The 12,019-nt window shown below is 44.9% G+C and overlaps 1 protein-coding gene across 1 annotated transcript in view; it reads left to right on the top strand.

Moving 5' to 3' along the window:
• The window catches only part of EZR (ezrin), an 83,977-nt gene that overhangs the window by 35,331 nt on the left and 36,627 nt on the right, over positions 1-12,019 (top strand). Inside the window, exon 3 of the mRNA XM_038760609.1 lies at positions 1,251-1,334. Within this exon, the coding sequence (XP_038616537.1) occupies positions 1,251-1,334 (84 nt within the window). The remainder of the gene's footprint in view (positions 1-1,250; positions 1,335-12,019) is intronic.

Raw genomic sequence — 12,019 nt, 5'->3', positions numbered from 1 at the left:
GGATGTGGCTATTTGCCTGGTAAATATTGGGAGAACTTGGGAGAAGCTTCCCCGCAGTTTCATTAAAGAAAGACTTAGAAGAAGCATATGCAAAAGGGCAGAGGTGATCTTGCCTCTCCTTTCAAGATCGTGAGCCCCAAAAGGGACAGGTGCCATATTTAATCCCAACCTGTGTATTTTCTCCCAGCGCTTAACACAATGCTCTGACCACAGTAAGTGTTTAATAAATCCTATTATTACTACTAATACTACTACAGTTGAAGATCCCCTCATTGTTGGAATAGTTGATTGTTGGGCTGCATTTCCCACTTCTGGAAGGGGTGGGGGGGGGGGAGGAGAGAGAGAGAGAGAGAGAGAGAGAGATTGATTTTTTGTGGTTTTTAGAGAACATTTTTGCCATGATCTTTTAAAATCACTCAGCAAGAAGTGAGGATTAGCCATAAATATGCTTTGACTATTCAAGGACCTACTCCTTCCCTCTAATAGACTTCAAGATTCTGTTTTGAACTGTGGAATTAAGGGGAGGAAAAGGAATTTTGGGGCGGGGAGGGGAAATCTCAAAGTATGTAGCTGAAATTTTTTTTAGTAAACTGCCTACAGATACCAAATATTTAAGAAAATGTCAAATATTTAAGTGTGGGGGGTCAGTTTTATAGATTTAAAATCTACAAGGAGTTTAGAGGATGTTCCAGCCCTCTGCTTTCCAGAAGGACCTAGATCCCAAGCTAGTTTGGTATGGAGCTGCTTTGGGGGCCCTCAAGTCATTCCAAATGATTAGCGAATCAGGGAATTTTAATCCAACAGTGTCCAACAACTGTCAGAAGGAATGGTTTGTGTACATACACTTGTGTGCTCAGTGTCAGAGTTTGCAAGAACCCAAATCCTACATTCTAGGAAAACTGGTTAAAGGGCCCAAACCATTCTAGCCCCGTAATTTAGCCTATCTGGAACTGGAGAATGGACTGATTTGTGTCAGCATGTGATCGCTGGGAATGAATGAACTTCAATTTGGAAGATATTTTTCCTGAACTTGACACATGGTCATTAGGCATTTGAATGTCAGGGACTCTTCCCACACTGGACTGTAAGCTTGTTGTGTGCAGGGAGCATGTCTCCCAAGTGCTTAGTACAGTGCTATGTACAATAAACAATCAAATACCATCGACTGACTTATTTTCATCATGGTGTATGCAGCTGGCAACCAAGCGTACTTCGTTAAATGACATCTTTTATTTCCATCTCTTTTTCAGATCAATGTCCGCGTTACCACCATGGATGCCGAACTGGAATTTGCCATCCAACCCAATACTACTGGCAAACAGCTCTTTGACCAGGTCAGCATTATCTTGCTTTTTGCAGGAGAAATGCAGTGTTCCTAACCAGTGAAATCATTGTGTTGCCAATTGGACTTCATCTCCTTGCACTTCTCCATGGGTTGTACACCTCTCCTAGCGTTTACTTTCCTCTGAAATGGTTTTTTCTCCCTTAAAGCACATTCTCTACCCCAGCACTTAGAACAGTGGTTGGCACATAGTAAGTGCTTAACAAATACAATAATAATAATAATAATAATTGTAATCACGAAGAATTTCAGTGGAGTGACCTCTACTACCCATGGCCTTCGAGCCCAAAACTCTGGTGTGATCATTTCTGGTTGTGTTGGGGCCTTGCAAAAGCCGGCATCTGCCCCATTGGCATCTAAGGAATCAGTCTTTGTCCTCACACTCCCGGAAATTGTGGGACAGGACATGCTCTTCCTTTGATTAATGCCAAGGTGCTCTTTCACACCCATACCTTATCACTGCTCAACAAAGCTACAGAACCGAGTGAGAATCAGCATGGCCTAGCGGATACAGCATGAGCCTAGAAGTCAGAGGACTGGGATTCTAATCCCAGGTCTTCCACTTCTGCTGTCTGACCTTGGGCAAATCACTTACCTTCTCTGTGCCTCAGGTCATATGTAATATGGGGATTAAGGCTGTGAGCCCCATGCAGGGACAGGGACTGTGCCCAACTTGATTAGCTTATATCTACCCCAGTGCTTAGTACAGTGTCCAACACATAGTAAGCACTTAACAGATACCAATAAAGGGGGTGAGGGGCTTTAATAATAATAATTTTGGTATTAAGTGCTTACGATGTGACAAGCACTGTACTAAGCACTGGGGTGGTTCCACACAAATTGGGTTGGACACAGTCCCTGTCTTGCATGGGGCTTACATTCCTAATTCCCATTTTACAGATTGGGGAACTAAGGCACAGGGAAGTGGAGTGACCTGCCTAAGGCCACACAGCAGGCAAGTGGCAGAGTCGGGATTAGAACCCGTGACCTGACTCCCAAGCCTGTGCTGCATCCACTACGCCTTGCTGCTTCTTTAGGCAGCAGTCCTGTCACGCTTGGGGAAGGGAGCAAATAGTGGTTTCAGACCTCCTTCCCTGCCCCCACCCCCGACACTGGCTCTTAAATGGTTGAATGATTGTGACCCTTGAAATGGGGTTGAAATTCCCCTCTGAACCCTGGGCAGATCCACAGGAGTTGCTGGTGAGTGGGCCCTGCATGGAGAAGTTAATCATTCTTAGCAGACAGACTGATCAGCCCTTGCCCTTGACATGGAATTGTAGAGGGGCTAGAGGAGAAAACAGAAGCTTAGGGCTCAGTGGAGCTGATAAAGTCTCTCAGAGGAAGCAGCAGGCTTTCAGATCAGTATGCAGTGCTTCCCGACTCCCTTTACATGAGCCCCCCTGTGTCCCCTCCCTCCTCCTTCCACCCATTACCAACCTGTGGTGAGTCCTCCCAAGCCACTTGTGTCCAGTGGAATGGAGAGCCCCCCTCTCATGTCCAGTGCACGTTGGTTAGTCAGTCATATTTACGGAGAATGTACTGTATGCAAGGTACTGTACTAATGGTTTAGGAGACTACAATAGAAGCAGCATGGCTCAGTGGAAAGAGCACGGGCTTTGGAGTCAGAGGTCGTGGGTTCAAATCCCAGCTCCGCCAACTATCAGCTGCGTGACTTTGGGCAAGTCACTTAACTTCTCTGTACCTCAGTTACCTCATCTGTAAAATGGGGATTAAAACTGTGAGCCCCCTGGGACAACCTGATCACCTTGTAACCTCCCCAGCGCTTAGAACAGTGCTTTGCACTGTTAAAGCACTTAACAAATACCATCATTATTATTATTATTACAATATAACAGACACACAGCACTGTACTAAGCACTTGGGAGAGTGTAACATAATAATAAACAGACACATTCCCTGCCCACAACAAGCTTACAGTCTAGAGGGGGAGACAGGCATAAATATATATATCAGTAAAATTACAGATATGTACATAAGTGCTATGGGGGTAGGAGGGGGGATGAATGAAGGGAGCAAGTCAAGGGGATGGAGAAGGGAGTGGGAGAAGAGGAAAGGAGGATTTGGTCAGGGAAGGCCTCTTGGAGGAGATAGGCCTTCAGTGAGGCTTTAAAGGAGGGGAGAGTAATTGTCTGTGGGATATGAAGAGGGAGGGCGTTCCAGGCCAGAGGTAGGACGTGGGTGAGAGGTTGATGGCAAGATAAATGGGATGGAGGTACAGTGAGAAGGTTGGCATTAGAGGAGTGAAGCGTACCACCTGGTTGTAGTAGGAGAGTAGCGAGGTGAGGTAGGAGGGGGCAAGGTGATTGTGTTGTGTAGGGCAGTGTGTATGGGTGTGTCTCCGAGTTTACATGGTGTGCACGATGTGTGCACAGTTGTAGCCAAAATAGCAGAGTGGTGTAGTGGATAGAGCAGGGGCCGGGAAGCACTTAACAAATACCACAATTACTATTATCTTTCAAGATGGGAAGTAGTGTTCTGTGGGTTTGGCAGGTGGCATAGGCGAAGGGGCACTGTGTCTCATGGCATCATCTTTGTCTGGAGGACAGCTAAGTTTTATGTTGAGCGGCTCTTCATCCCTTGTATGTTCGTGTTATCCTCGCTGAATGGAAATGGATATTTAGGAAATGATTCTTTTTTCTAAATAAGTTTTTCTTTATTTTACTGAAGTGGCTATTCTAATATTACACAGTTGTTGCTCTACTTTCTAATTCCTTTTTTCCCACCCCACTCTCTGCCCCCAGTGACCTCCAGGAAGGACAAGTGAGACTCAAAGACTGAAAAATCATTCCTTTTCAACATTTTTCCTCAATGGTTTAATCTTTTCTAAACCAAATGTGTTAGCTTAGAATGATTGTCGCATGTAAATGGAAGCACTTGTTACGAGAGAAGCTCCAGTAAGCTATCTCTGGGAAACCCTAAGCTTTTTCAGAGCTACTCTGCTCCCAATCCCTGCTGCTTTTTAGTCTCTAACAAAAGACTGTAGTCTGTCTTTAAGCCCTGGCAGACAAAGGTGACTGAATAATGTTCATTCCTGGGAAAAGTTGTGCCAACACACTGAAATGACCTTTCAGACAAGCATTGGATCCAGCCAACTAGGGCTGGCTCTGACCACACTGTCTGTAGTGGCTTCTTTTGTTTGGGTTTTCATTAGCCTAGGCAGAAGCCCTATTGCCTCCCTTCCCCTGCCCCCTCACCCCTATACATACATTCTCCTGTCACCTCGCTCCCCCTTTACCAATAATTCTCAGGGGAGGTAATCAAGGGCAGATCATCAGGATCCCGATCCTTAGTCGGTGGCTAGAACGGTCACCTGCATGTTTCAGAGTGCCAAGTTGGCACTGGTGTGGACACTGCTGAAAATCAAGGCTATTAGGCATCCCTTTGCCAACCTCCATGTGCCAGCCCATGCTGTCCCCCGTCCCTGGTCGGGGAGCTGACCAGCTGGAAACGGGACGTCACGTCTAGAGCCAGATTGTGCGTTCCCTTAGTGGAAGAGTTGACCTGGTCATCGTTGACCGTTGACTCTTCCTGACTGGCCTCCAGTTCCCTTGCTGCTCTTTTGCTCTTTTAGGAAGTAAATTTAATTTAAGGCAGAGAAGGGGCATAGTTGAGTACTTTCTCTCCCTCTCTCCCTCTCTCCCTCTCTCCCTCTCTCCCTCCCTTATCTCATCATCCCTTCTTCCTCATTCCTGCCAAGAAATATCCATCTAAGGGGGAAGTTTGGGAAGATTTTCTGGAGGTTATAGGGAGAAGCCCTAAAGAGAAAGGGAATGCCATAAGCTCATTGTGGGCAGGGAATATGTCTGTTCATTGTTATATTGTATTAATAATAATGATGGTATTTGTTAAGCACTTACTATGTGTAAAGCACTGTTCTAAGCACTGGGGGAATACAAGGTGATCGGGTTGTCCTACATGGGGCTCACAGTTTTAATCCCCATTTTGCAGATGAGGTAACTGAGGCACAGAGAAGTGAAGTGACTTATCCAAAGTCACACAGCTGGTGAGGTGGAGGAGGGAGTAGAACCCATGACCTCTGACTCCCAAGCCCAGGCTCTTGCCACTGAGTCACGCTGCTTCTCTTGTACTCTCCCAAGAGCTCAGTACAGTGCTTTGCACAAAGTAAGTGCCCAATAAATACAATCAACTGAATATGAGAAAGCAGCTGAAAATGTTGCCTTGCCAACAGGTGAGCCAGGTGGTGTTCGGCTGGAGAGGTTGAGATTCATCGTTCTGGACAAGGTTGAACGGGGGAGAGGAGCAAAGAGAATTCTGAGCAGAGTCTCTCCTGCAGAAACAGCCCCCAACATACACGTGTGCACACACACAAAGTCATTTGTGCTCCAAAAAGGGAAGCAGTGTGGCCTAATGGAAAGAGCACAGGCCTTGAGAGTCAGAGGACCTGGATTCTAATCAATACAATACAATAATATAATACAAATACAGTAAAAATCCAATACGAAATACAAATACAGTAATAATTCTGACTCTGCCAGTTGCTTGCTGTGTGATCTTGAGCAAGTCAATTAACTTCTCTGGGCCTCAGGTTTGTATGTAAAATGGGGATTCAATACCTGTTCTCCCTCCCACTTTGAGTGTGAGCCCTATGAATGACAGGGACTGTTTTCAACCTAATTTACCTTTACCTACCCAGTGCTTAGAATGGAGTTTGACACGCAGTAAGCACTTATCAGATAGTATAAAAAAAATTAGCTGGTAGTGAAATTCACCATGGTTGCGTATGTGGCAGATGAAAAGGCCAGTGAAGGAACCACAGTCCTTGCCAAAGTGTCATGGCCTAGTGGATAGAGCACAGGCTGGGGAGTTAGAAGATCATGCTTCTAATCCCAGCTCTGCCACTTGTCGCCTGTGTGACCTTGGGCAAGTTGTGTCATTTCTCTAGGTCTCAGTTACTTCATCTGTAAAATGGGGGTGAAGACTGTGAGCCCTGTATGGGACACTGTGACCAACCTGCTTTGCTTGCATCCATCCCAGTGCTTAGTATAGTACCTGGCACATAGTAAGCACTTAACAGATACAACAATTATTACTGATTATTAAAGCATCCTCACAAAAGCTGACCTTTGATGTGTTGCTATGTTTATTGTTTGACTCATCCCCCAGTCTCTGGATTTTTTTTATGGTATTTAAGTGCTTACTATGTGCTAGGCATTGTACTAAGCGCTTGGGGAAGACAAGCTAATCAAGTTGGACAGAGTCCATGTCCCATATGGGGCTCACAGTCCTAATCCCCATTTTACAGGTGAAGTAACTGAAGCCCAGAGAATCTAAGTGACTTGCCCAAAGTCATCCAACAGACAAGTTGCAGAGCCAGGATTAGAATTTAGGTCCTTCTGATTCCCAGGCCCTTGCTCTATCCACTAGGCCAAGCTGCTTCTCTTTGAAGCATCTGTTAAACCTGCTCACGGACACTTAATGAATGCTAATAAGTGAACAATTGATTCAAGAAAAGTTTTAAACAAGGTCAGGAGAACAGCTGAGAGGAAAAATGTCAAAGTTTAATTCACTTTTTAGAAACGAGGAAGCCTGAGGAAATGCACATCTTGGGACCCAGGTCTCATCCTCTGTGCCTCAGTTTCCCCATCTTTACCATCTGTCCCTCCTACAGGAGTGGGGTAGGTAAACGAAACTGTTGGAGGCAGCTCTGCTGCCTGCCTTATCTGAAAGAACCCCTCATAAATATCAAGTGTTGTTATTGGCAGGTGTTCAGCGAACCAGCCACAGCTTGTAAGTCATTACTGCAGCTGAACCTCTGCCGCTCTGTGTGAAGCCTGATCCTGTGAAAAACCCATTTAAGTATTGCCTCCAGATCATCTCATCTCCGGTCAGGCTGAGTTGCTACCCCTGCTAGCCAGTTTGAAAACATGCTTTGAAACTCTGCAGAACCACGAGCACACCTGATCCTAACCATCTGGGGAGATTGCTGCATTGGTGGACTGCATTTCTCTTGGTGTGCAAGAATTAGCCCTGGGAACCTGCTTCTACATCGAGTTGAACGGGCACCTCTCCCCAGGAACAAAAGAATTGGTCACATCATTCATTGAGACCTGGTTGCTTTTAAAACGCTGCTTCCTCTATTTTGTGCCAAGAGCGGTGCCCTGTCTGGACTTAGCCTGACTGAATTCTTTGATCTTCATGAGACTGAAGGAATCGCAGATTGAATAATCCGTCGGGCCCCTGTTAGCTTGTTGAGTTTAGAGGAGTCCATCTAGAGCAGCTCGTTGTGGGCTGGAAATGTGTCTACCAACTCTTTATTGTACTCTCCCAAGCGCTTAGTACAGTGCTCTGCTCACAGTAAGAGCTCAGTGAGTACCATTGGTTGACTGATTGATTAAGAAACACCGTGCCTTGTGGATAGAGCATGGTCCCGGGAGTCAGAAGGACTCTCTGAATAGGTTCAAACCCAATTGGAACCCCCCATGCACCAGTGTTCTAGGCATCTTGTGGCTTCCTTATTCCAACAGAAATGGGAATACTTGGATCTCTTCACCTAGACTTTGAATATTATTCATTAGATGGTAAAGGAACTTTTCTTGAGTTTCTTTTGTTCCTTCCCAAGCACTTAATCCAGCATATTCCGTTCCGTAATCGCTCAGTTAATACGATTCCTGCTATTTATAGTATACCTCTCCCTAATCCCATTGCACCATCTTGGGAGTGGGAAAGGTAGGAGGAAGAAAAATAGTAAGTTGGTGTTCAAGAACCTAAACTTTCTGGGTAACAAAATATGGGAAGTTTGCTGTAAACTGTGAGCCCACTGTTGGGTAGGGACCGTCTCTATATGTTGCCAACTTGTACTTCCCAAGCGTTTAGTACAGTGCTCTGTGCACAGTAAGCGCTCAATAAATACGATTGAATGAATGAATGCTGTAATATGTTTTACAGGTGGAATTCTATGAATTTGGGCAAACTCAAGTTTTTTGAGTGCTTACAGTGTGCAGAGCATTCGTTCATTCAATCGTATTTATTGAGTGCTTGCTGTGTGCAGAGCACTGTACTAAGCGCTTGGGAAGTACAAGTTGGCAACATATAGAGACCATCCCTACCCACCAATGGGCTCACAGTCTAGAAGGGCACTGTACTAAGAGCTTGGAAGAGCACAGTATAACAGTCTCTAGACACGTTCCCTGTTGATGTTCAAGAGCCTAAAATTTCTGGGTGGCAGAATATGGGAAGTTTGCTGTAGTATGTTTTACAAGTGAAGTTCTACAAATTTGGGCAAACTCAATCAACCACATTCATTGAATGCTTTGTGCAGAGCACTGTGCTATGAGCTTGGGAGAGTATAATATAAACAAAGTTAGTAGACACATTCTAATGAGAAGCAGCAAGTCTTAGTGAATAGAGCACAGGCTCGGGACTGGTTCTAAGCCTGGGTTTGGGCTGGGTTTCTAAGCATGACTCTGCCGTTTGCCAGCTCTGTGACCTTGGGCCAGTCACTTAACTTCTCTGGGCCTCAATTACCTCATCTGTAAAATGGGGATTAAGAATGTGAGCCCTATGTGGGACAGGGACTGCATCCAATCTGTCTTGTCTCTACTCCAGTCCGTAGTACAGTGCCTGGCATATAGTAAGCACTTAACAAATACCATTAAAAAAAGAGCTTACATTCTAGAGGATTAGTTTACAGTCTTATTTGTGGGCTTTAAAGTTGCTGAGAAGAAACTGGTTTTTTTCCCCCTTTGGGACTTCTGTTCCCAAACAGCTTTCTTATAACACAACTCCCTGTTTTTCAAGGGAATTTCTATGACCTCTTTTGGATGAGGCTACTTTTCTCTTCCAAGATCCCAACTTCTGTTGAAATGAGGGTACACCTACCCAGCTGGAGTGGTCCACATCTAGGATGCTGATTTTAGCCCCTCCTTTCCTCTATAGGCCTTAAGGTCATCCTGGGAGGAAAAGCGTGACTAGATTGAACTGGAGAGCTTCCTTTTCCCACAGGTTGTGTTCTACAAAACACTGCTGCCATTAGTGGGATGTGAAGTGAGATTTCTGGAGGGGGTTTTTTCGCTGTTGCAATTTTCTTTGAAGCAGTGGATTTCTCCTGGACTTGCCATAGTCCTTGAGTCCTGTTGGGAATGCTGTTGGAGTTGATCTGAGTGGAGGTAGGAGTGAGAGTAGAAAGTGGGAAATTTTCTTGGATTTAGGCATGCCTATTGGCTTGGGATTGTTTCTTTCTTGAGGAGTGGAGGACCTGGTGAAAGAGAGGGCACTTGAGCGCTTACTTTGTGCAGAGTACTGTATTAAGTGCTTGGGAGAGCACAATATAATAATAAACAGACACATTCCCTGCCCGTACATTACTCCATTCCAACAGGATGCAAGATACTTGGCCATAGTAACGAGGATCAGAATTAACTTGTATTCAGAGCTTACTGAAAGTTGGCATGGTTCTTTGCTTTTGGGGTTTTTTTGTGTGTGGTGTTTTAGGGGTTTTTGGATAGTATTTAAGGGCTTACTATGTGCCAGGCAGAGTACTAAGTGCTGCAGGTAGATGCAAGCTACTCAGGTCAGACGTAGTCCATGTCCCATATAAGGCTCACAGTCTTTTCCCCCATTTTAACTAAGGTAACTGAGGCCTAGAGAAGTTGAGCGACTGGCCCTGGGTCACACAGCGGACAAGGTGTCAAAGCCTGGATTGGCCTTGTGTATTTAATATTCCCAGACTAACTAGCACTTCTGAACAATTATGAGCTATTGACTAAGTTCAGGGTCCATTTAATACAAACCTATTAACCAGGAGCTGGGTTCTGTTGCTGGGTTGCTAATTTTAGGTTAGGAAAACTTCTGGGGTAAAGCCAAGGCAACCCACAAAGAAGTAGGTGTTGTTGAACCACATTTTTTGTATACCTGGGGTGCTATCACGTAATAATAATGGTGGTATTTGTTAAGTGCTTACTGTGTGCAAAGCACTGTTCTAAGTGCTGGCATCTAATACTGTGATCTGCATGTGGGATATGAACTGTGCCCAACCTGATTAGTTTGTATCTATCCTAGCGCTTAGCACATAGTAAAGCACTTAACAAATGCCATAAAAAGGCATTCTTTTAATCTTTTTTCAGTTCCTCCAGGAAGGATCCTCAGCATGGTCAGGGGAAGCCCTGGAAAAATCCTGATGATTCCCAATTCTTCCAGCACAGTCCTGATTCAAGTGTGACTCCTTTAAATTTCAAGATGGTGACACTTGGTGTGTTTCACGTGTATCAGAAATACAGTTCTTTAGAGGGTGTGACACTTTATCTCTGTGTCAATCCACTAGTGGTATTTATTGAGGACTTGTGTGCAGAGCACTGTAGTAAGTGCTTAGGAGAGAACAGTAGAACAGAGTTGGTAGACATGTCCCCTGCCCACAGCAAGTTTACAGTCTGGAAGATCGGTGTATGTACTTTATGCAAGATATAGTGCATGCTTCAGTCAGTCGTAATTTATCGAGTGTTTACTGTGTTCAGAGGACTGTACTAAGCGCTTAGGAGAGTACAGTATAACCATGTAGCAGACACATTCCCTGCTCACATTGAGCAGAGCATGACAACCCAGGGGCAGGAAGAGAAGGGAAGGATGTTACCTCAGTTTATTGAGTGCCTATGGTATGCAGCAAGTAGGAGAATGCAATAGAAGAGATGTCTCAAATGCCTGTTACCTTTCTCATCCTTCCCCCCTCCTTTTTTTCCATCCTCTTTTCTTTCTCCCTCTCCCCTACTGTTATAATTCCCCACTTAATAATCCCCTTATTGGTTTCAAAAAAGTGGGCAACTATGCAAGTAAATATGCTATTTATATGCCCTCTCAGAATTTGAACTCTCTGGTGACGGCCCTGCATTTATAATAAAGTGTCAGTGAGGACAGTAATTGGAACTGGAGGGTCCACTGAACAACTTTTACTCCCCTGTTCATTCAGCCATTTATTGAGTGCTTACTGTGAGCAAAGCATTGTACTAAGCCCTTGGGAGAGTACTATACAACAATAAGCAGACACATTCCCTGCCCACAACGAGGTTACAGTCTAGAGGGGCTTGCCCAAGATTACACAGCAGACATGTGAGGGAGCCGGGATTAGAACCCAGGTCCTCTGACTTCCAAGCCTGTGCTCTTTCCACCAGGTCATGCTGCTTCTCTAAATCGGGAATGTAACATTTGAGAACGTGAACATGGAAATTGTTCGGGTGGCGACAACAGAGTTTGCTGTAAATACTAAAGACAGAGGGTCATTTCAGAAGTCCTGACCCTCTCGTTAGGAGCACTCCATATATGCGGTCAACACCACAAATGTTAGGATAGCCACAGAATATCGGTCCGTTAATCAGTCATATTTATTGTGTGCTTACTGTGTGCAGAGCACTGAACCAAGTGGTTGGGAGAGTACAGTACAAGAGAGTTGGTAGACACACTACCTGCCCACAATAAGCTTACAGTCTAGAGGCTTACGGAAGATATATGATTCTCATATTGAAAGACCTGGCTGACAAGAATAAGGTCCATGTTTCTAAATCTAGCTTTGCCACATAATAATGATAATGATGATGATGATGAGGGTGGCATTTGTTAGGCACTTATTATGTGCAAAGCACTGTTCTAAGCGCTGGGGGTGATACAAGGTGACCAGGTTGTCCCACCTGGGACTCACAGTCTGAATCT

Source organism: Tachyglossus aculeatus, chromosome 2, assembly GCF_015852505.1.
Source record: "Tachyglossus aculeatus isolate mTacAcu1 chromosome 2, mTacAcu1.pri, whole genome shotgun sequence".
NCBI lineage: Eukaryota > Metazoa > Chordata > Mammalia > Monotremata > Tachyglossidae > Tachyglossus > Tachyglossus aculeatus.
Note: the sequence above shows the minus strand (reverse complement) of the source record. Positions and strands in the feature narration are given on the sequence as shown.